Source organism: Meriones unguiculatus, chromosome 16 (genome assembly GCF_030254825.1).
Source record: "Meriones unguiculatus strain TT.TT164.6M chromosome 16, Bangor_MerUng_6.1, whole genome shotgun sequence".
Classification (NCBI taxonomy): Eukaryota; Metazoa; Chordata; class Mammalia; order Rodentia; family Muridae; genus Meriones; species Meriones unguiculatus.
This window is the reverse complement of record NC_083363.1, coordinates 6,732,098-6,756,153: the sequence shown is the minus strand read 5'-3', so window position 1 is coordinate 6,756,153 and position 24,056 is coordinate 6,732,098. Positions and strand designations below refer to the sequence as shown.

Genomic DNA, 24,056 nt, shown 5'->3' with positions numbered 1-24,056 from the left:
GGAGAGGTCTTGACTTCCAGAGGTGGGCTGGCAGGGCTAAGGGTTGGGGGTGGGGCTTGGCTGGGGGGGAGGGGATTGGTACTCAGTGGCAAGAGAGGAAGCATCTACTGCAGAAGAGATTTATTAAAGGAAAAGAAAAACCCAGGGTCTTCCACCCTTGCTGCTGGTCCCCGTGGAGGTGTGGCGAGGTGAACGACGGTGGGCCTTACCCCAGCCTAGGCTCAGGTACAGCACGAAGAGGCGCTGCTCGGAGAACACCGAGAAGGCCAGCAGCGTGTACAGGTAGATGCCCTCCACCAGGAGCCAGTAGTAGTTGGCTACCACGCAGTACTGCATGAGCAGGAACACCAGCCGGCAGCTCAGAGAGTCCTGGGGGCAGAGAAGCGTCCCGTGGGGCCAGACACCCCTCCTTCCCCTCCTTGCCGGCCTGGCCGCTGTCCGGAAGGAGCTTTCATACGGCCAGGGACACTGCCGGGAACTCTCTCCGCTTTAGTTCACTGAGGAAAGCACCTGCTATTGCCCCCATGTGGGAGGAGAACAGAGCCCTGGGGATGTTCGGGGTCGTGTCTGGATCTGTGTACGAGCAGTACACGGTAAAGCTGGGATTCAAACACAGGTCTGCATCCGGAGGACTCCCTGAGTCAGACAGAACCCCCTACGGCAGTCTCCTACCTACCTTGGACTCTTTCCTGCCCTAAGTGGACTGCCTCTCCCATTACACAGGGACTCCCCAAGGCCAAGTCTGAACGACTCTTGCTTGTATCCATCCCGTGCGTACAGCAATGTCCTCCCCTCCCGAGGTTCCCCGGGCCACACCACACACCTGATAGGAGAGGAGCCCATCCCACTGGTGCTGCTGAGCAGCCGTGCTGTACATCCATTTGAGGGCGGCATCCTTGATGAAGACGGACAGTGCGCGGAGGATGAAGGATGCAAACAGGTTCAGGTGGATGTAGTTCCGGGTGCAGTGCAAGTGCCTAAGGGAAAAAGCAGGGCCCTTCCCTGGCAAGATGGTCAGAACCGACCGTCTGGCCAGCATCGGCTCTCTGGCCAGCCCAGGCTCTCCAGCCAGCTCCCACACACGCCAGGCGTGCGTCCATTTCTGGGACTACATTCACATCTTCCTTCCTCTGAGAATGTCCCATTTCTTCACAACCTGATGCCCGGCCTGTCTAAGAGGCCCTTATCCAGGCAGTCACCGCCGCTTTCTACCCTTACTTTCCCCTTGCTTCAGTGCCTCCTCCATAAAGCTATGTATGTGTGGGGCTCAGCCTTTCCAATGCGAGCTTTGATTCTTTAGGATGGGATGTTTCTGGACTGCCGAGTGGGTCTAGGGCACATGGTAGGAATTCAAAAGGAATCGGGTTCAATGTCAGTAAGGTCTCCAGTAAAAACGCGCAGCAGGGCCGAGAGGATGCCTCAGTGGGTAAGAGTGCGTGTGGTGCAGGCATGAGGCCCTCGGTTCAGATCCCCAGCACTCACGTGAAAAGCCACGTGTGTGCACCTGAAACCTCCGTCCTGGGGGGAGGGCGGGGGTGGAGCAGGGATGGGGCGTAGAGACCAGGACGTTTGTCGGCTGCCAGCCTAGCTCCACGTTCCGTGACAGATCCTGCTCTCTTGGAAATAAGGTGGGAGGAACAGAGCGGAATGGGACATTCGATGTTTCTCTCTGTCTTCCACACGCTTGGCATGCAATTGCTCGTGCGTGCACACACATGCACTCCTTCTTCCCCCCCCCCCCCAAACTGGAAACCTAATGGCGCTTCATTTGGTAAAGGCCGAAATCATTCTCTTTTTTTCCTTTCTTTTTTTGAGACAATGTTTCTCTGTGTAGCTCTGGCTGTCCTGGACTCCCTTTGTAGACCAGACTGGCCTTGAGCTCACAGAGATCCACCTGCCTCTGCCTCCCCGAGCGAGTGCTGGAATCAAAGGCATGTGCCACCACACCTTTCTCTGAAATCATTCTTAAAGGAGGAAGTTGGCAACTATCTCCTTTAAAATCAGCAGCCAGTGGAGGATGTGTGCTGTCATCACCCCTAATGACAAGTCTACAGATTCCCCCCCCCCAACTACAGCAGGACCACGGAAGGGGTGAGTCCGAACTGATTATGATGGATGAGTTTCTTCGGAAGAACCCCAGGACAATGTACAGATGAACCACAACAATTAAAGAGTCCAGCAACGGCCTTCCCTGACACGTTCCAGCAATATGCAATAAAAAGAAATGGAAGCTTCATTCCTAAGATTCTATTTGATTTCCTGAAACTATCTCGAACAAGAAGATGGGTAAAATCATTATGGGCAGCATAATACAATTGGCTTAAAATTATTAGGGAAGTCTTAAATTAGTGGGAAATACATAGTCACGCCAAACTTGTGAACAGAGAGGCCACTGTCACTGTCCCATGTTAAATAACAAATTCAAAGCAGCTGCAATAAAATGTCAACTATTTTCATGCTACTTAAAAGATTTACAAGGAATAGCTAAAGGTCAGGAATAGTGTAGGTGGGCAACTGGCCCTTGACTATAATCCCAGAGCATGGCAGGCTGAGGCAGGGGGATCGAGAGTTCAAATCCAGCCTCAGCTATACAGCAAGTTCAAAGCTAGCCCGGGTTCCATGAGACTCTGTCCCAAAACAATGAACACATGGAAAGGGATCACAACACAGGAGTCTTCGCTATAAGAGAGCTAGCATTCCTCTCTCTCTCTCTCTCTCTCTCTCTCTCTCTGTGTGTGTGTGTGTGTGTGTGTGTATAGCCTGCACGTATGTGTGTATGTTTGTGTGTGTGAGTCTGAGTGGCACGTGCAGAGGTCAGAGGACAGCCTCAGTCCTCTCCTCCCACCACCTTGTCTGAGACACAGCCTCTCGTTCCCCACCCCCCCACACCAGGCTGGCTGGCCCCTGAGCTCGGGTGTTCCTGTCTCCACCTGCCATCCCACTGCAGGAGCAACAGGTCACAAACACACCCCACTGACCACATCTGGCTTCCTGCGGGTTCTGGGGATTCGAACTCAGGTTCTCACACTGCGTATCAATTGTTTAACTGACTGGGCCATCTCCACAGCCAGAGAGCTAGGATTCATTCTTCTCCTTTAAAAAAACAGCACAACACTAATTTTAACTTATTTTATGTATATATGGTATATATGTATGTGTATGTGTTTGGGCCCACGCATGCCTGAACGCTTGTGCAGAGGCTGGAGGTCTGGGGACGAGTTCAGAGGAGTCAGTTCCTTCCTTTCACTGTGGGATTCCAGGGCTCAAGCTCAGGGCATCAGGCTCGGCAGCGGGAGCCCTCACTAGCTCAGCTGACTTGCTGGCCTGAGACCTTACATTTCTAATAAATCTTTAGGAGACGGTGCTGTGGTTTGGGAATAGGGTGGATAAACAGAGCAACGGAAAAGAATGTAAACGACAGAGACCAACTTAGAAACCCAGGGACCCTTGGGGCAAAGCAAGGCTATTAGCAAAGGCATAGCGCAGCAGGGGTAGGGAGTGCCGTGTGTGTAGGGGGGGGATCCCCAATTTCCACCTGGTTGACACAAACTTAGTTCCAGGTGGAAAGGAAGAGCCACAAGGGCAGAGCAAGACCCTGCAGCTTCTTGAAGGGAACGAAACTGAGTGGCTTTGTAACACAGGAGAAGGAAAGCCCGCCTATGGGAGAGCAAAAGAAATCTTGTCTTCAGTGAAAGAAAAAAATAACGTCTATCCATTGATAAGATTAACTCCTGTTAATCAATAGTTCTTATCAATACAGTTATCAATAAAACTTGATAGTTGACCAATTTCACTGCATTTAAATGCAGAATTCCTGTGTATAAAAGGCACTGCAAAATGATAAAATGAGCACAGAATACATATGTCTCGGGTTAATATCCAGATGACAAATGTTTAAAACAAGCCACACAAGCCAAATAAATAAAAAAAAAATCAATAAACAAGCAAATCATAGACTAAAATATGAAAAAAAAACCCCACTAATCTCTCTAGGAGTGAAAGTTAAGTAAATTAAAATCGTAAGTAGGTCTTTTACATGCTTTATAGAGTAGCATTGCTTAATTCTGGAAATACCAAATGTGGGTGCGATGTAAAGCAGAGGAGACCATCTTCACTGGTGGCCAGAACGCAATGACCACCCAGCAAGCAACCTCACACTGGCTAACAAAACACTCAAAACCAGGCAGTCGGTTGTTGTCGGCAATTTTGCCTCTGGGGGTATGCCCTGAGGAAACACACAGGCAAGAATCCCAGAAGGACCCCATCGCCTTAAGGGTTGCGATTCAGAAAGAAAAAGCAACAAAATACGTCAAATATCCACACCCGCTGTGATGAAGAAAGAAATACAGGAGACAGCACCGATTCACGAAATAGGACTCCCCGCATCCGAATGAATGCCATGAACACATAATGCGGGATTCTTACCCCTCGAAACCGCAGCAGGATATGGACACTTAAAATTCCCAACTAGCCTCGCTGTATGTTGTTACAGACACTTAGCAAAGGAGTGCGAGGCAACGAGAAAGGTGGAAATTAAGTCCTTACAAGCAAGGGCCTAATATATATAGACGTGTGTGTGTGTGTGTGTGTGTGTGTGTGTGTGTGCGTGTGCGCGTGCGCGCGCGTGTGTGTGAATGAGCATATCTAACCTCAAACTTCCTCCCCCAAGGCCACACCTCCTAAGAGTGTCACCCGCTATGGGCCAAGCTTTCAAACACATTCATCTACGGGCCACACCTATTCAAACCACGGACTGTATGGCCAGTGTTAAACCAGGTGCTTTGGAGACCAGAGGAGGAAAACCACATCCCCTGTTTTTTTTTAAACATTTCTTTTTATTATTTTAAAGTATGTATGTGGTGTGCTGGGGTGTGGGCAGGTCCCGTAGAGACCAAAAGAGGGCGTCGGATCCCCTAGAGCTGGATTCACAGTGGTTGTGAGCTGCCCAGCATGGGTACTGGGAATTGAACCAGGGTCCTCAGTAACAGCGGGACGTGCTCCTGAGCGCTGAGCTGCCTCTCCAGACTCCAGCTCTCCTTTTCTTGATGACCTCTACCCCTCAAAATGTGTGTGCATGTGTGTAATTTGGAGTGTACATGCACAGTTACACGGTGGAGATCAGACTGAACACGCAGGGTCGCCATGTACGTTTTCAACCTCCTGTTTCCCAGAAAGTTCTAGAGAGCAGGACCCCCTGGTTGCTTTGGCTTGGGAACTGCGCATCGGAGAGTCCCCTCCCTCCCAGTCCCGAGCCTCACCCCCTTACCTGAAGCCAACAAGGATGGCTGAGGCGATGAGCAAGGCAGAGAAGGAGAGAGCGTACCCCACTGTGTAGATGACATACAGCGACAGGAGCTGCTCCTCGGGGGAGCTCTGTGCACACAGAGGGACACGGGGATGTGCGCGTGTGTGGTGGCCTCCTTGCCCCATACCCTTCAGTCCAGGGTTCAAGGACTGAGGAGACCTGGGGCCCCACTTGGGATTCCAGGATCAAGAAAGAGAGTGACCTACGGAAGCAGTCCAGGCCTGTTTACAACCTGGTCCTGGGGTGGGCACACATCACCTTTGGCCAGACAGCAGGTGGACGGAGTCACTGGAGGCGGGGGACAGGTGATAGTGACAGCAGCCAGCCCCACCCAAAGCCTCGGGGACCTCGCTGCCCCCGCCCAGGCTCGGAACCCCTCAGCTCACTCTCTCCCCTCGCTTGGATTCTTCACACTCCGACAGATCCCTCCACGGCAGGCTGGAGTTGTCCTTGTGTAGCCAGAGGCCCTCGGCTGTGCAGAACCGGTACGCGTGGCCCTGAAGCACTGAGCAGAGAGACGGAGGCTGAGGCTCACCCCAGAAGCGGGCAGCCCACCCAATGTCGCCCTTTTCCCTCCTGACCTGGGGACACCCTGCTCCACTACAGCTGACTCTTCTGAGTTAGTAACCACACACACACACACACACACACACACACACACACACACACACACACACACAGACACACACCAGAATAGTCCAGGTACATGACAAGAGATCACCAACGTGAGGGTCACTCAGGCACCCTCGGCTGTTCCTCCTAGCCACCCACAGCACAGCTGAGTGAATCCACAGCTTCTAGACAAGACAAACAGAGGTCGGCTCTATGTCTCATTGCCCACCCTCAAATCGCACTACGGACAAGGTCTGCTGAGGAGCGGATGGGAGCCCGCCAGTCAGTCACCATCAGTGACGACTGATCTTCCCGACTCAGAGTCCCTCGCCCTCCTGCATTCTTTGGGCACAGACAGCGCTCAGGACAAAGCTGGTGCTGAACTCCTGAGAACGGAAGTAAAGCATCCTCTACCTAGAAAGCCCTGACCAGAGGGGGAGGGAAAAAAAAAACACAAAGGCTCACAATGACGTCATAGCTGCTGCTCTTGAAAATTTTCCTCTTCAAATGGGGAGAGAAAGCTTGCTCCTCAGGTAACCCCTAGTCCTATGTTGAAGAAGGAGCCTGGGCTTCGGGACCTGCTCCTCTGAAAAAAGGTGACAGCAGCTCCCAGAAAACAACAGCGTAAAGGGAAACCAGCGGGGACCTGACACAGTCTCAGCAGAGCTGGGAGTGGGCTGTCACCTGTGCTCTTCATGTGGGGGCGCCCTGGGGAAGTCCCCACTATGCCCTGTCTAGGAGATGAGGGGGACGAGTGATTTTTGGCCCCAGACCCCACGGAAGAGCAGCAGCGCTCCCCATATCTAGGAAATGCCTCACCCATTGCCTCCCCGACGGGAGAACTTAAATCTTCCACCGGGGCCAAGAAACAGGGTCAGGGGTCAAGGGGACAAAGCGGTTTAGCATGGGAGAGTAAGGAGGGCAGCTGAAGCCAGGGGCCGACCGTGGAAGATTTAGATTCTGTGAGACGGAACAACTCAGATCAGCCAGATGGATCTGCAGGCAGAGTGGCCTGGCACCAAGCCTGGTGCCCCGACCTCAGTCTCCGGGACTCATGTGATAAGGGGAAAGAACCACCACCCACCAGCTGCCCTTTGACCTCCACGTGGGCGCTGTCACGCGTGCCTCCCCTAAATGAGCAAATAAATGCGATACAGATATCTTAAAGACCGAAAGCTACGGTGGCTGTGGCTGGTCAGCGTTAGTGGCGGCTGCACCCTGTGGGAAGGCCAGCCCCAGGGGACTCCCACCCCCAGGGGACGCCCATCCCCAGGGTGGCCTTTCAGCACAGAAAGGCCAGTTTCCCGGCCGCAGAGACCATTGCTTTGTGCCAGGGAGACTCACTGCTGGTCCTGCGACAGCCCTCCTCCGGTGCAGCCGGTGCAGCCGTGTCCCTGTCAGTCAGGCCTTATTCTCAACACCAGCCCCGCCACCCAGCCCAGTGCGGGCGGGCGCTCTTCACACCTTTCTTCTCCTTTCGTGAATAGCCGGGGGGGTTGGGGGGGTGGGGGGGGTGGTGTCACCTCTTGAGGAGAGAGACATTATCCGGGTACTCAGCTTTGCAGAGTTATAACTGTTAGAAGTGCCGTATGTGTGTGTGTGTGTGTGTGTGTGTGTGCTGTGCACATGCATGTCTGGGCAGGGACACACACATGTACGTATGTGCATCTGTGCATGGAGGCCAGAGGCTGACCGTGGGGGCCAGATCTCTCCTTGACAACCTCCCTACTTTCTGGACAGGATCTTCCTCCAGACCCGGAGCTCCCTGATTGGGCTAGCCTAGCACACCAGCCAGCCCCTCCCCTGTGCAGGCACACCCACCAGGCCCAGCTTTTTACTTGCAGCTTCGGATCTGAACTCAGGTCCTCTTGCAGGCAGGAAGTACTTTGCCAACTAAGCCATCTCCTCGGCCCGAAACATGCATTTTCAGAGGCTCTAACGAAACTCTAAAGTCTGATGGCAGCATGCTCAGTGGCGAATAGGGAGCTGGGCCCCGGGACATCTCTAAGGAACGGCTGGGTACGTATAAAATCGGGGGACGGGGGACAGGCAGGCGCACGGTCTCGTGTTAGCATCTTGAAGAGCCACTCTCAGGTCCCCAAATGCTTCTTCTATCTGGTGCGTGAGTACTTAAAATTCTTTCTGGGGGTCCGGCCTTCCGGTAGGTAACAAAGCCGTCTTTGGCTGTAGATACACCCCAAGAATGGTGATGGGGACCTGGGCCAATTTGTGGGAAATGACGCTGGTGTCAGAGCCTGCCTCACAGCCTGTCTGTAGGGGAGGAAGTGGGGAGGGCGGTAGGGAGAAGGAAGCTCGGGAGCCAGAAGAGGGAGAAAACACAGCAGAAGACTTCCCGGAGCTGGCACAGACCCCAGCACACAGTAGGCACTGTACCCTATGTGCACCGTGCACACAGTAGGCGCTCTACAGTTGCAGGCTTCCTCCCTCCATGCATTGTGCCTGTTGTCTCCGAGGGCTATTTGCTCGCAGAATCCAATTTCGAATGCCTACTATATGGCTGCACACTACAACACCAGAGCCACCTCGCCAGGGAGGCACGGTTAACCCCATTTTACAGATGAAAACACTGAGCCTCTGAGCGGCCAAGAAGCTGCTCAGCCAAGAGGCTCAGGAGCTCGCAGATAGGAAGAAGGAGCCTAACTCCTTCTAACACAAACAGGATTCTAACTCCCAGCTCTCTGCCTCCAGGATCCAAAAAAATCAGCCGCCAAAGTTGTGCCAAGAGTCAACCGTGGCCAGGTGCCATTTTCCCCTGGGTTTGGATTTCCACACATGCCACTGCGGCCCCAGACAGCCGGCATAGCTCTGGGCCCTGCTCAGGGCCAGCTTGGGGGTAGGGAGGGGGTGTGTGTATGAATGTGTGCCTTCCTGGCTTAGAGTCAAGAGAGCTCTGGGTCCCGGAGAAGTCCAGGCTGCGAGTTCATCTGTCCGTTAGCCCTCATTAACATCAAATATTAAAAGCCACAGCTGGAGACAGGCCGAGCCCATGGCCCCCAAATGCCCATCTAGGCTGGAGATGGGTGGTCCGGGCAAAGCCCTGCTTATCAGCTGGGCTTTATCAGGCCTGTGAGGAGCTGGCCAATCACAGCCAGGGCTTGGCTTGGTCTAGTCAATACGAGGAGACAACCAGGCGGCTGCATGCCAGGAGGCCCAGGGATATTTCATTAAGTCAGACCCTGGTGCTGGAAATAAAACCCCCAATTAAACACTTTGCCTCCCGGAAGCTGCCACGGCGTCTGTAATCAAGCTAACTGCAGCCCTTCCACGTGGATGGCGGGCACTCAATGCTGTGGAGAGCCGCTCACGAAATCTATTAGCTCCTGCACCCTGGCAACAGAGAGGGCTGGCAAGGGCCAGGGGGCCCCCCATTTCACAGATGGAGAAGGGGAGGCTCGGGGAAGCTGGCACCTCTCCCGAGTGTGACAGGATTGGGGCAGGGTAGCAATGAAGGGGCCAGCTCTGGGGTGGGGGTGGGGGACTGAGAGACTTGGAGCATCAGAACTTAGGAAGACAACAGGTTTCAGGTCCAGACTCAAGCGCAAATCCTGGTTCCACTCTTAGTCAGCTGTGGCACATTCCTCAGCTTTCCTCATCTATGAAATGGGGACCATTCCTGGAGGAGTGTGCAGGAACCCTCCCCCCCACCCCCCACGTGCACGGCAGACCCTCCACACACAGTCCCCGTGGAGGCCATGCCACCTCCCCAGCTCTACAAGGCCGGAGCTCCCTGACTCCCTGACTCCTGGGCCTCCCTGAGGCCCTGACTTGGGCCCCAGTCTCCACTTGGTAACCCTGGCCTGCTTGGAAAGCTCCCAGGTAGGCTGGAAATCACATAGGGGAGGACGGCCTGTCAGAGTTTCTAAGAGTGATAGGCTATTTTAAAAGCATTTTATGACCCCCATATAATTAGAGTTAAGCTAACAAACAGGTAGGAACCTGGAGAGGGCGGCTAATGAGCCCGGGATGATGTACAAGGAGCGGATCCCCGCTGGAGAGTAAATGGGGCTGCCGAAAGGGCCCGAGACAGCCAACAGGCCTCCAACAGGCTGGAGGCCGCCATGCAGGCCTCATCTTCTTGTCTAGCATGGACCAGGCTCCTCCTTCCAACATCCTAATCTTGCTCCTCATCTGCTTCTCATCTTCCTACCCCATCCGGAGTCCCAAGTCCACGGTGACAAGGGTCAGCCCACAGCAGGGCCTGGAATGGTTTTCTTGGGACACTGTGCACCTCTGAGGCCTGAGCATTCTCCCTCCTTCTTCCCCTTCTTCTCCTGCCTCTGCCTGTTCTCCTTGCCTGGCCCCAATGTCACCTGCCCTGATGTCATACCCCAGGGGCAAAAAAACCAACCAAATAAAAAAGATGTCTCTGACTTCACCCACCTGCCTCTGCCTGGGCCATAAAGTTGACCCCTCCCGCTCCGTGTGGCATCCCTGCCCATGTCATGCAAGCAATATCCCTAGCTTCTGACAAGCTCGGCCATGGTCATTGGTTTGAGTTGAGTCTGGTTCTTTATGAGGCCACCCACTCCTCTGCCTCGCTCTGAACCCCAGAAATCTCACTCTTTCGGTGTTGATCGCACAATTCTTGCCTTCCATTACTGGGTTTGGTCAACAGGGGACACTGGCAGAAGACACTAGGATGAGAGAGAATTACCTCCCTCACCCCTACACCCCCGCCCAGAGTCCCCTTACTTCCCCCTGGAGTCTGGGACTCTGGTCCATGGCGTCGCCCCTCTGTGGCCTCTTTAGCCTAACTTCGGCCATCTTGGAGACCTCTGGCTACAGGCCTGCTCCTTTCGTCTTGGTCATCTGGGGGTGCTGAGCTCTGTCCATTATAATCCCTTCATACCTCCCACTGGGCATGTTTTCCAGTGACCCTCTTCCCCCAGAGACAAGGCCCTCCTGTCATCTCCTTGTCCCCAGCTCATGCTGTGAGTTATCTTCACTAGCTGCTCCCTGAGGAAAGCTAAGAATGCTCCAGAGAGGCTCCCTTCCTCATCCCTCACAGCCCTGGGCAGGATTAGGGAGCCCCTCTGCTATCGTGAGGCAAGTGGATGCCTCTGTGGGTCCCCAGCTCTTGAGAGAGGAGGCAGAGCTGCCGATCTGGGTGTCAAGAGAAAGGTGGGGGGAATAAATTAGCCTAGCGAGAAGGGAGGGAAGGTGGCTGGCAGGGGGCCTGTGCAGAGGCCGTTATCTTCATGGAGAAAGCAATAAAACTGTGTTCGCTCATAAACGGGCACCACCAGGACCTATTTCCTGCTCAAATAAAATTAAAGGTGATGGATGGAGCCACAAGTGCAGGCAGAGCTGGGGGCGCTTAGTGCTGAGTGATAGGTTCTGTCCCTTGCCTGGCTCCCTGGGGTCTAGGGGCTCAGCCAGGATGCCCAAGCAGAGGTCCCAAACCTTCGAGGCGGGGAACGTATGTGCCATGCAGAAAGGCGTAGAGCTAGTGGGGAAAGAAAAATGAACAGAGACTTGTCCCCCCTCTCCCAAGGATCCCCAGTCCTCTTCCAGCTGCATCACTTGACTCCATCCCAGCTCCTGGGTGAGCATACAAACCAGAGCACAGAGAGGTCTCGGCACCGCTCCTGACCACACAGCTCCTTGGGGCATCGGCGAGCGTGGCTCTCGGGGAAAGGGCAGAATCCCATTGCCCTTGCTAAGGTGTGTCCAGCCAATGGAGGTCACTCAGACCACTCACCTGTCTCCAGACCCACTGACTAGCTCCCCAGGAAACCCGGCTCAGCAATTAAACAATGAAATGCAGAGACTAATCCAGCCTCCTGGCCTGATGCCCGGGTCTGCCAGGCCAGCTAGCTGTGTGTCTTGGAAAAGCCACGTCATATCTCCGTACTTCAGCTTCCTCACCCATCAGGAAGATAGGAGTAATTGCCTCAGAGAGCTGTAGGCAGGATCGGATGTGTGTCTTGCCTGTCAACGGACCAACGGGTGCTGAGGAATTCTGAGTGAAGGGGCCGCTGAGCCCCTCGGAGCCCGCCTCTTTTAGGCTCTGGTTTGTCCCCAGTAGCACAGGAGAGATGGGGGGAGCCTTGCTAGAAGACCTGCCTGGGTCTCATCAGACCATACCTCATGCTGAGGAGAAGTTTATATCTCGCCCGCCAGGCCACCTCCTCCAAGAAGACCGCTGGCTTTTCCTAAGCCTGACCTCATTCCTATGCTCACTCACAGGCTGGTTTCTGCTGAGAATAATGGCTAAGAAAAGTACTCAGGATTCCATCAGTCACCAGCTCATTTGGAACAAGACACTTAAGTGTCTCAGGGGCCCTAGTTTCCTCCTCTAAACAAGCCCGTCCCCCGAGGAAGCGGTTAGGGCAGGATTGGACACAGATATTTGGTATTAGCCATCATTACCTTATAAAGTGTATTTCCTGGGCTGGGCGAATGGCCTGCTCTGTCAAGTGCTTGCCGTGAGAGCTTAAGGACCTGTGCTTAATGCCACAGCACCCACGTGAGAAGAAGGGCGTGCTGGCGTGCGCCTGTAATCTCAGTGCTGGGGACGCCAAGAATGGTAGGCCCCCAGGGTTCACTCAAAAGGCAGTCTAGTCAGGGTGGACAGTCTGTGTGGCCACAAGCCAAAGCTGACCGCTGCTCTCTACATGGAGGGCCACACTTGTGGGCCCACACCTGTACATAAACACAGACCACACACGTATGAGCATGCACGTGCACACAGAGACATACACACACACACACATACACCAGGCAATGACATCCCCTCTTTCATCCCCTCTCTTGCTGCTTTAAGTCATATTCCTGCTCTGCCTGCAGGAGCATCAGGACACCTCAGAACACCCCAGGCAGTTCTGACTCCCGTCACTGCTAACTATCCAACCACCAGAAGCAGGCGTTCGTTCTACCCTCCGGGAGGCCTGAGGACATTTTCGGCTACAGGAACTGAGTCGCAAAGGAAGGGAGGACACGTCTCATCCTGCCCCGTAGTCCTGGGAACAGGGAAGGGAATCACTCACCACTGCTGGCCCAGGGCAGGTACCAGGGGCAGCTGACGTTCACGAAGGAACCTGGGGGCCCATCAGGCCAGCAGGCATAGTCATCAAAGGTTCGGTTGCAGAAGAGGCCTGCAGAAACGGTGGAGCCATCTGTGAATCCCAGGCTGTCATTTCTCCTGCCTTCCTGCCTCCTCCTCAACCACTGGAAGCTACACTCCTTCAACCTCTGCTGAGCGCTCCCTAGATTCAGAGCACTCTCCCCACGGTGCTCACTGGATGTGGAGCACTCTCCCCACAGTACTCAATGGATGAGGAGCACTCTCCCCCCCCCCCCCGCCCCGGGGCTCACTGGATGCTGAGAACTCTCCCCAGGGGCTCACTGGATGAGGAGCACTCCCCCCTCCCCTTGGGGTTCACTGGATGCTGAGAACTCTCTCCACAGGGCTTACTAGATACTGAGCACCCTTCCCTCAGAGCAGGGACCAGGGAAGGATCCTGTCTCTCATCAGGGGCAGGGCCTTAAGCAACTTCCTTAACGACTCTACGCCTCCTCTGCATCATGAAGCTATGCCCTCGTCTACAGGACTTTGTTATAACATGTTATGTAGAAGAAGGAATATAGTAAGGGCTCAACAGACAGCTCCTATAAGGCAAAGTTGAGCTGTTCTTCACAGATGGGAAGAAAATGCTGGCTCATGAGGCTGAGGAGACCTTCCCCAGGTCACTGATATAATCGGAGATAGGATTTGAACCCAAGCCCAACTGGCTCCAATGCTGTGATTTTAAACAACCTTATAACCCCCTCCACCACACACACACAATAATTTACTCCTGCTGGCTTGGTAGAATACTTGTCTAGCATGCCTAAGGCCCTGGTTTCGGCCCCCAGCTCTGCATAAAACAGGTTTGATGGTAGCTAGGCACCAGTGCTTGGGAGATAGAGGCAGGCGATCCAAAGTTCAAAATCATTCATGCCTACATAGTGAGATGGAAGCTAGCCTGGGCCGCATGAGCTCTTACTCAAAAAAATAAAGATTGATTTGTAGAAGTGTGTATGTTGAGCACTCAGTCTTAATTGTGTGTAATTCGGGAGGGGCCGAGGAGGAGACAGAACGGAAAGTGGGGTCCCTGACATGGGGTTAAAGACATCGCTCAAACAGTACCCACAAAGCTGCTTGCAAGGAGACAGGTTAAGCAGTCGGGAAGGCTCTTCAGTGAGGATATAATGTGGACACCAGGACAGAGGCCCAGGCAGCTAGCATTCCAGAGAGACAAGCCACACCAGCTAAGGAGCTGGGCTCATCAAGCCCCCCTGGAGCTGTGCGGGAGTACAATTGTGAGGGCTCCTCCAGACCCACCTGTGGCCATAAGCGGCGTCTCAGTGAGGAAACGCTGGCACTGGCGACGATACTCTCGCCATTTCTGCACCGTCTCTGACAGGGACACCGTGGCACCCTAAGAGGGAAAGCAGAAATGAGGGCTCTGTGGCTCCAGCAGCCCCTTCCATTCCCACCGGACTCCCGTCCTCTTGCATTCTTAATCTCCAGCGGCCCGAAGCCCACCAGGAACTCCTGAAAGGAAGAGGAGTGACTGCCACTTCCTTCGGGGATCCAGGCAGGGTCTGTGCAAGGCTGAAGCACAGCAAGTACCCAGCTAGTGTCGAAGAGATTAACGCTTAAGGAGGTGGGGTGAAGGAAAGTGCAGAGGGAAATTTTGTGACTCATCTGGGGTCCCATCTGCCCTTCATTGACTCTCAGCAAAGAAAGACTTCCTGAGAGACAGCCTGCCTGGAGACGCCTTGCTTCCAACCCTTCTAGGAGAGTCAAGAGAGGACTCCATCAAAGGCACAGGGCATCGTGGGAAGCAGAGCCGAGGCCAGGACACAGCGTCAACAAGCTCAGTGGCTAACCTGCAGCATCCCAGGAGGCAGGATGTGGCCTCCCAAGGGGCTTGAAAAAACAGCCACAACCATCATCCACCCGTCCTGCTAGACTCAGTCGCTGCCCTAGGGAGGCCACAGACACTCCCACCCACAGCATCTTCTCTAGCACACAGACCTGACACGCAGCCTGCTCCTGTATCCCGGCAGGGTAAGGGATGCGAAGGGCAGGGTGACGACAGGACATTTCCAGAACACTGAAGTTGTTGCCTGCCCTTGGGGGTGACCTCCTACCTGTGACGGGGTCATGGGCGCCTCAATCAACGCCTTATCAACGCTGGCTTTTGAGTGTGTGGCTCTGACAGGCCCCCTCCACTGGGCACACCCCCCTCTACTGATTTCTGGGCGCGCCCTATGGCTAGCCTTGGGCTGTCATGCTTTTTAATTTGTTTCACAGACATCCTTAAAGGTTAAAAAAAAAAACATTACCCACTTACAAGTGATAGATGTGGAAAGGATCAGAGAACCTCCCCCGGTAGGGATTTATACATAATTAAATTCACATACGAGTGTGCAACATGAGCACGTGTGCATACGTGTGTGCACAAGAGAGAGCACATGTCACCATGGTATGCAGAGGGTGTGTAGAGGTCAGAGGGCAGCCTGTGGGAGTTGGTGCTCTCCTTCCAGCCACGTAAGGTGCTGAGGATTAGACTTGGCAGCAAGCACCTCAATGACCCCAATCTCTTCAGCCTAGTTCACGTTTTGAAACCACAAGTTAAACAGGTGGTGAAATGAAACAGGTGATTTTCAGGTGCCTGGGACAGTCCCGGTTGGCGCTCCCTCCCTCCCTCCTGTCCCCCCTACTCCCTGACTTACACACAACAGACATGATTTCTGGGTGAGCCTGGCCTGGTCTGAGCAGAGTCCTGGTTCATATGACATCACCACAGAACGACACACGGTGACATGAGCTTGCTCCTAGTGACACGGAAAGTTCCAGAAGCAAGGTGGGGGTGGTGCCCAGCTTGCTCTGAATGCCACCAACATCTCTGGAGTGTGTGTGCAGGTGAGGCTGCCCCGAAGGACAGCTTCTTCCGAGAGCAAAGGTCTGCAGTACTTGCTTGGAAAATAAAGAAAAGGAAACCAAATGTACCAGCAGCCGAGGAGAATTGTGCTCGGAGCCATTGGCGAGGGCTGGCAGAGCCATCGGACTAAATCATGGCAGATTGGTGCATCCCTCACTTCCTTTTCTATTTCCCTCCTGTTCTATTTCTCTTCTCAGTGCCCTGAAGGTGAGTGGGACAGGTGAGGGCAGGCAGCAGTGACCAGGGAAGGAATCCCCACAATGCCCATCCTTATAGGGCCAGTGGCAGAAAGCCAGGTCACTGCTGGGAATGGGGCAGTGGGTGTGTTTATCCAGGGAGTGAGGAGGTGGTCCAAGGAACCAGCAGCATCCAGTGGAGAGAAGGAGCCAGCGACTGGAGACAGGACCCTGATGGCCAGGCACCACGGGAGTGTCAAAGAGACTTTGGCTCTGACAGTGACAGAGCAGAGCAAAGACCTGAACCTTCACTTCAGTCTGGGGTTCTGTTGGGACAGGGCCTCATCTCCCGCCAAAGCCAGGGAGTGCTGAGTTTGGATGGTGCTGGGGAGAGACAGGCTGTCCTGAGGGCCTTCAGGCTGTATGAATGCTTTGCATGACAAATGACATAAGAAGGCAGTGGGTGTAAGAGCTCAGGAAGTGGGGGTGGGGGGGCAAGGGGGCAGGTCTCAGTGTTGACCTGAAGGGGTCATCTGGGGTCATCTGAGAGGTACAGGCAGGAAAAAATGGAGGCTGGCCTAGCAAGGAAGACGGGCCTTTCGACAGGAAGGCACGGTAGGGACAAAAGTGTAGAGGTGACCCAGGTGGGGGGTGGCTCAGTCTGGAAAGTGCGCCCTGCAAACCCTCGAAAGCCTAAATCCCACAGCCAAAACCCAGGCAAAAAGCTGGTGGCACATGCTTTCAATCCTCGAGCTGGGAAGGTGGGGGCGGGAGGCTCCCTGAGGCTCAGTGGTTAGCCTGATGGTCAGGCCCAGGTCCCAGAGACGGAACCCACCTCAGAAGATGTGTGGTTCTATTCCTGTCCTACACACACAACACACACACACACACACACATACATACACACACACACACACACACACACACACACACACACCGAATATATGCATGCCCGGAATGCATGCACCGCCCCACATAAACACATGTATGTACGTACACACATGCCCAGCTACAGAGACATCCAGGGCAATTTCTGGGGCGAAGGAAATGACGGGAGAGAGGGGGGGCTCTGACCTGGGACAAGCCTTGTTGAAGTTGGGGCCACTTAGTGCCACAGGCCCCGGAGTCCAGTGACAAAACGGAGAGGGGCCCTCGTTTGGGGGTGAGGGAGGGTTAGATCTGCCCTCGGCCCTGCAGCCCTCCCCTAAATTAGGTCTGTGATCTTGTGCAAGCCTTAGCTGCTACCCTCAGCCCGCTTGCGTGGCAAAGGGGAAGGACAAGGGTCCACGCCTAGAGGACCGTGGGTCCCCACACGTGGAAGGGGCTGTCAGAGACTTGTCTCCTCTATTTGGGAGACTGACCAGAACCCCAAGCCTGGCTTCCTAGATTTAGGGGTCTTCCTTCTAAATTCAATAAGCTCCCAGGAGGGAGAAATTAACGTGGCTGTCCAGGTCACCAGCCATGGTTAAAACGGCAGGTCAGGAACCTCAAGGGCCAGAAGGACAGGCTGGCATTTCCTGGGACCAGCAGCAGCAGGGGGTTCGGGGGGGGGGGGTGGGGAGAAGAAAGGAGGATCAAGGCAAGTGAGGACAATGCCCAGGTGGAGAGCAGTGAAGAGGGGACATCCACAGGAGAAGTAGCAAGGGACGGAGAACACCAGGGCGGTCACAGCCTGTGAACGGCGTGCCCCGTCTGCTCTGCCCACAACCTGCACGGTGGCACAGGCTTCCTCCACTGGCTTCCCATGTACTCATCTGAGGAGAGGAAGGAGGGGGGTGGGCCCCCTCAGAAGGAGCAAACAGGGCTCCGAAGACAATTTCTAGAGCCCCGACTGGGTACCGCCTGAAGAGTCCCTGCCACTTCCTCCTGGGCACCATGCTTTCCTTCCGGTCCCTTCCCGGAGCCTGCATCACGCTGCCCATTGCTGAGCCCTGCGTGTTTGCATCCACGTTTTGTCTTCCTAAGGTCATTCCTGAGATAGCTGACCAGACAACAGACAGGGCGGGGCAAGGTGCAGCCACCTTCTCTCCCAAACACCCCGTCACACGCAGCACCCCTCTCACGCTCGAGGCTGTCTCCAGCACGGAGGCACTGACATAGAGCCTGCTGCCCCCACACCGTCACACACAGACTGCCGGGCGCACAGGCACATGCTGAAATGCTGAGACTCACACACACACACACACACACACACGTGCATGCGCAACTGACCCACACAATCACACATAAACACAGTCACAACACAGTGCCTCTCCCCTGTATGGACACATACGAGCCGATCCCTTTCACTCACCTGGGTGTTAAATACAATCTCATACCCTTCCTACAGCACAGGATAGCAGATAGGATACAAACACCACACACACACACACACACACACACACACACACAGTCGGATGCATTATTCCATGCTGATATGTTGCTGCCCACATGGTGACACAAAAAGGGTCCCCAACAAACATGCAGAGACATAGGTGCTCACACAACTTGTACATCTATCTCCCAATTTATCTCTGTCTCATATGCATCTCTGTCTCTGTCTCTCTGTCTCACACACGCACAGATGAATTTGCCAAAGGACAGGTGCAGTTGGTGAAGGACCTGTTTTTCCTCAGCACCAGGTCCTGGAGGACAGGATGCGGTTTCTTGGCTGCTCCTGGACAGCCCCACGCTGGGTCCCTGCTGGAAGGGAGCCCAGCTAGGGACAAAGTCCACCCAGCCCGAGCGGAGGCCTCAGCCTCCACTGCCCCTCGCTGGATCATGGAGGCCAGGGGCTTCTAACAGTCCCGCTCCAGGCTCTAGTCTGCAGCCTGGGGAACACAGCAGGTTCCAAAGGACAGTTCTCCCGGAGGCTGTAAGCTGCCATTTCAGAAACCAAGTCTTGGTCTCCTTGGCGTCCCTCCATCCCTCCATGTCAGACTCTGTGATCCCTGCTTTATGGATGGGGAAACCAGGGTTCAGGATCATTGAGGGTCCTGCTGAAGAGTTCCGGATGAGATCAGACCTGACCTCAGTTCTGTCTGGTTGGAACGTCAAGCATCAAAGGCCTGCCTATCTCTCAGGAGCCTGGTTCCCTCATGGAGGGTCTGTTTGTAACAAGAACAGGGAAGAGGAGTGTCCTTCCCATCCTGGAGTAGCCTGGGGTTACGTTTTGCTGAAGTCAGTTCAGCCATCCCACTATCTGGCAAGAAACTTCTGGCCCAGCCAGAGCTGCTCCCTCAGCCTTCATGGAGAAGGTGTGAGGCGGAGAGCTGGGGCCCCGCACTCTTTGCTTCCCTGTTCCTAAGCTGCTGGACCACATTGCCTAGGGAGCCTGTTACCGAGCCCTCGCCGCACCCTGAGTGACACGGAGGGGGCCATTCTAACCTCGCTGACCTCACAGACAGAAAGTAAAACACAAGGCTTCTTTTCCAGCCTCCTGAGTGGTCATGAGGTTGTGTCTGTAAGTGATTGCTATCTAACCCCAAAGCGGCCTGTCGTGTGCGCCTCTGGGGCTGCTGGAGATGTCAGTACCCCCATAACAAGGGCACCCCATCAAGAGCTCCAGTGTACTGCATTTTCTGATGCCCCGGTGCTGTTACTTCAAGGAGCTTGCCACTGGGGAAGGGGATTTTGGGGTGGGGGGGAGCAAACAGACAGGCCTCAAGCTTGGCTCTACTGTCTCAGTCCCAACCTGCTCTGCAAACGTGGCCTGCAGCAGCTTTGGGCCGGAGGCTCACACCCCCACCTTCCTGGCTCACAGGAGGGAAGTCAGCAGTGGATCTGCGGTTGTGGCTCTGGAAAGATCCCAATGTCACCAGGAAAGCCATGGCCTGCGGCGGAACAGCGAGGACAGTGCCAGGGACCGGGGAAGGTGTCCCTTGGGGTCAGCTGGCCCTGGGGAACGGGGAGAGGATTAACCTGGAAAAGGATTTGGGAGCTCAAAGGGCGCTGGCACCTTTGCTGGGAGGCACCTCTGCCCACAACTGGGTTCTCAGCCAGGGGTGAGGTCTGCCTCCTCCCCTCCTCTTTCAGGCCAAGTTCAAGGCCATCCAGGCCCACTCCCCCAAAGGTTTCGGTCCTGTAGGTCTGTCTGGACACCAGATGATAGTCAAGTGCCCTTTTATAGGACAGTGCCCAGGCCTGGATCTCTTCTACTCAAGGGTGTCCTGGCACTTTTGAACAACCACCCTCCCCACAAGCAGCTGACCACCATGCCCAGGGCAGGAGCCTGGAGCAAGACACACAGGCAGGACAGAAAGAGCCAGAGAAAGGTCCACACAAGAGTCCTCACGCCACCTATTCTTTGGTGACCCCACGGAGGTAGGGTGCTCCCAAGTGTCCCAGCATGCTTCCTGGTGGGTTAGGGACCGGAATGGGTGTCAGCAGAGTGGAGAGGGCCTGGCTGATTCAGGAGGAGCAGGGAACCTGCTGCATGCCCGCCGCAGAGGCTGGGGCGGGGGTGGTAAGCCAGTGCCACCTGGGAGGTCACCAGGAAGGACAACAAGCCGCCACCAGCAGGGTCCCTGGGGCTATGAGTCAAAGACAGTCACGAGGGGCCAAGGCTGGGGGAGGAAGGAGCCGGGTTTCGGCAATCAGGCCCTTTCGGCCCTCCTGAGATTCCTGGGTACCACACACAGAAGAGAACACAGGAGCTGACTGTAGGGGGAGGCACCTCAGGGGTCCTGGGTGCAGGGGGAAGGCAGAGAGCCAGGGGGTTTGGAAACAGGAGTTGGGAAAGTGGCGGCGAAGGACAAAGATGAGTCGCAGAAGTCAGCGCAGGGCAACCGCGGGGCAGCGGCTGCCCTGGCAGAGGGGCCGTGGAGGAGAAGCGGGGCTCCTCTTCAAGACGAAGGTAGTCACCCGGTGTCCAGTCCCCACCTGGGCTCCCCAGCCCCGCTGTCCGTTTCCCCCCTGAGCCTTGCGCTTCCCCCGCCAGGGGTCCTGGAGTTTCACTCAAGTCCGAGGGCCCCTCCGCCAGCTCCTGCGCCCGCCCGCAGAACACCGCAGCGCCCCCCTCCCCTCTGCTGCCGGGGTGCCCCGGGGCTCACCTGGGGGCGAGGGCCGGCCCTGCTCACCGCCCCGAGCAGCAGGAGCGCCAGGCGCAGCAGGCTGGGGATGCCGGCCATGGCGGGGCGCTCAGGACTGGGTCATAGCTGCCACCTGCGGAACCGCGCGCCGCGACTGAGCCGTGCCGGGGCTGCGGGGGAGGAGCCGGCGTGGGGCCGCCCCGCCCGCTCGCGGGAGGGATCGGGCGGGGTCCCCGTCGTCTTCCGCCGGGTGTCGTGTCGGGAGGCTGGGGTCGGACAGGTGCTCCGCTCCGCGCTCCCCGCGGGCGCCCGCTCAGGTTGAGGACCCGCAGGACAGGAGCCACCAGCTCCGAGCGCCCCGCGGTGTGTGCGCCTGGCCAGCGCGCTGCGACCAGTGGGGCCCGCCTCCCACCCCCGCACCCCATCTTCTCCAGGCTCCCCCTCGGCTAAGAAAAGCCACGCCCCCACAGAGTCAGTGCTTCCAGAAGGAAACTGAGGCCCGGGAAGGTGTAGGATTGGTACAAGGTCACAGTGTTTATCAGACTTCTGGAAAGTGTGTATCTCACTTGCTGCCAGTGACCAGGGAAGAAACATCTACCTAGCCGGGGCTACCCTACTTCCCCCCGTCCCATCCTTAGGCCAAGCCCAGTCCTCTTGGCCGGCCTGGGAGTCAAGGTTGTAGGGATTGGGACAGGAGATCCAAGGAGGGTCCTCAGGTTCCCTCCTATCTGAAAACTTTTTAGAAATTGCAGGCTGAGGGGACTTGACTCTGGAGGTCTGTCTTTCTAGAACTTTCCAAATGTTCCTGGCCCCCATTTGCAGCCTGTGGGCCTGCTAATTACCACAGCCACTGTGCGGATGTGATCATGTGCCTCCAACTGACAGCCCTCTGCTCTTCGGTCTGTCTTCCTACTTTGTGGAGACTCTCAGCAGGGAGCTTCTCCCCACGCTTCCATCCAGTTCAGGCTGGGGGGAGGAGCTCCAAACTCCCATCTGACCAGTAAGCGGGACAGGCAAGCAGAGAGGTACAACTAACTCTCTTCAGGATGGCAAGAAGCCACCAGTCCCCAAGAACTAATGTGAGGAAGGGCTGGGTGTGGCTCTCCTCAGCCCTGGACCTGCCTGGGCTAGTCTGGACCACTCTAGGAGAGACTGTGAGTTTAGCTGCGCCTTTTGGAGAACTTCTCAAAGTCCTGAGGGAAGTGGGATGCACAGCCCGGGCTGCATCCCAGGAAGAGGAGGGGCTTGCAGGCTCCATTCACAGAGAAAGGTGCTCCCCTTGGCCAGCCTCTGATTCCCTTGCTCTCACTCTACCCAGAGGTCAAAGAGGTTCCCCCTGTGTGCCGCATGGGCTTGGGCTGTTGAGCTGTCGGTAACAGAAAATTCCACCCCAAATAACGTAAGTACGGCTCTAAGGTAAAGCAAGGCTCGAGTTTCAGGCGAGGCTGGGGTGAGTAGCCGTTCTCTGGTCTCAGGGACTCCAGATCTCACAGCGTCTCTGCTCCCACCAGAACAGCTACAAGTGGCTTGCTCTGCACCCAGCCATGACATCCCAAGCCCTGCAGGGAAGGACCAGCTGATTGCCCACAGGGACATATCCTGAAGGTCCCAACCATCAACTCCCCACCTTTTATCTGGATACAGTTAAGTGGTGTATCTTTTATGACTCTGCTTTCTGCTGCTGATAACCTCATACCACAGGCTGAGTGCTTTGTTTTTGATCTGATTTTTTTGTCAGACAAGGTCTTTCTATGTAGCCCTGGCTGTCCTAGAACTCACTCTGTAAACCAGGCTGGCTTCAAACTCACAGAGATCTGCCTGCCTCTGTCTCCCAAGTGCTGGGAGGAGAGGCGTGTGCCACCATGCCCAGCTAGGCTGAGCACATTTTGAAGACTATTTTATTCGGGCCCCCGATTCTGGTGTAAGGCTGAGGAACTGCAGTTGGTGGCATCCTTCCTCCACAGAATTTCTGGACTGGTGAAGGGTATCCCACAGTGACCATTAGGGACTTCTCTACCTACCTAAGAACAGTGGCTTTGAGAGAACGAGGGCTAATCTTGGTTGCCAAACTGAAGAGAATCAATGCTCCCCTAAGGGGCTTTCTTGGTCAGATTATTTGAAGTGGAAAACCTCACCCTAAATGCCGGTGGCAGCTTTTGGTGGCAGAAGGAAGTCTTGGCTTTTCACCTGCTCGTCTTCACTTTTGCTAGCAAGTTCACCTGCCCTGTTGTTGCTACTGCTACATCCCTTTGCTGAGATTAGTGTAAGCTTCCTCGGGCTTTTGACACAAACCAGAAGCTCTCCAAGAACCCTCCCGGCCTTTACGGTGAAACCAGGACTGCTGAGACATCCAGCATCACACGGACAGAGCAGCTGCCAGATTCTCAGCCTCTCTGGTGTGAGGCGGCCACTGTCAGGTTGCCTGGGCCAGGCATGTAAACCAATCTAACTGGTCCTTCTCAGGACCACACAATTTAAAATTCTTATTATATGTGTATACGTGGGTGCCTACATGTATGTTTGTGCACCGAGTGTGCAATGACTGTGGAGGCCATAATGGGGCATCAGATTGCCTGGAACTCGAGTTGCAGGCAGTTGTGAGCTGCCATGGGGGTACTGGGAGCCAAACCCAGGTCCTCTGCAAGAGCAGCCAGTGCTCTTAACTTACACTGAGCCATCTCTCCAGCCTTCATCTCTCTCTCTCTCTCTCTCTCTCTCTCTCTCTCTCACACACACACACACACACACACACTCACACCCACACACACGCACACATTCATTCTATAAGTTCTGTTCTTCTAGAGAACATCAACACAGAGAGCAAGCCCATGTTGGAGCCAACCCACTAACCCACTCATTCCTCACTGTGTATTAGTTAACTTCCCTCATTGTTGTGACCAAGTTCCTGACAAGAAGCGTCTTAAGGAAAGGCGGGTTGATTTGGCTCATAGACTAAGAGGCCACAGTCCATCCCAGACAGGGAAGGCACGGCTGCAGG

At 55.1% G+C, this 24,056-nt stretch overlaps 1 protein-coding gene across 1 annotated transcript in view; it reads right to left on the bottom strand.

Annotated features, from left to right (window-relative positions):
• The window catches only part of Glp1r (glucagon like peptide 1 receptor), a 32,635-nt gene extending 11,207 nt beyond the window's left edge, over positions 1-21,428 (bottom strand). The window contains exons 1-7 of the mRNA XM_021652392.2: positions 21,080-21,428; positions 14,265-14,361; positions 12,928-13,035; positions 5,692-5,810; positions 5,267-5,373; positions 824-977; positions 210-369 (exon numbers count right to left, since the gene is read on the bottom strand). Of these exons, the coding sequence (XP_021508067.1) occupies positions 210-369; positions 824-977; positions 5,267-5,373; positions 5,692-5,810; positions 12,928-13,035; positions 14,265-14,361; positions 21,080-21,157 (823 nt within the window). The 5' untranslated portion in view covers positions 21,158-21,428. The remainder of the gene's footprint in view (positions 1-209; positions 370-823; positions 978-5,266; positions 5,374-5,691; positions 5,811-12,927; positions 13,036-14,264; positions 14,362-21,079) is intronic.
• Positions 21,429-24,056: the final 2,628 nt, after the last annotated feature.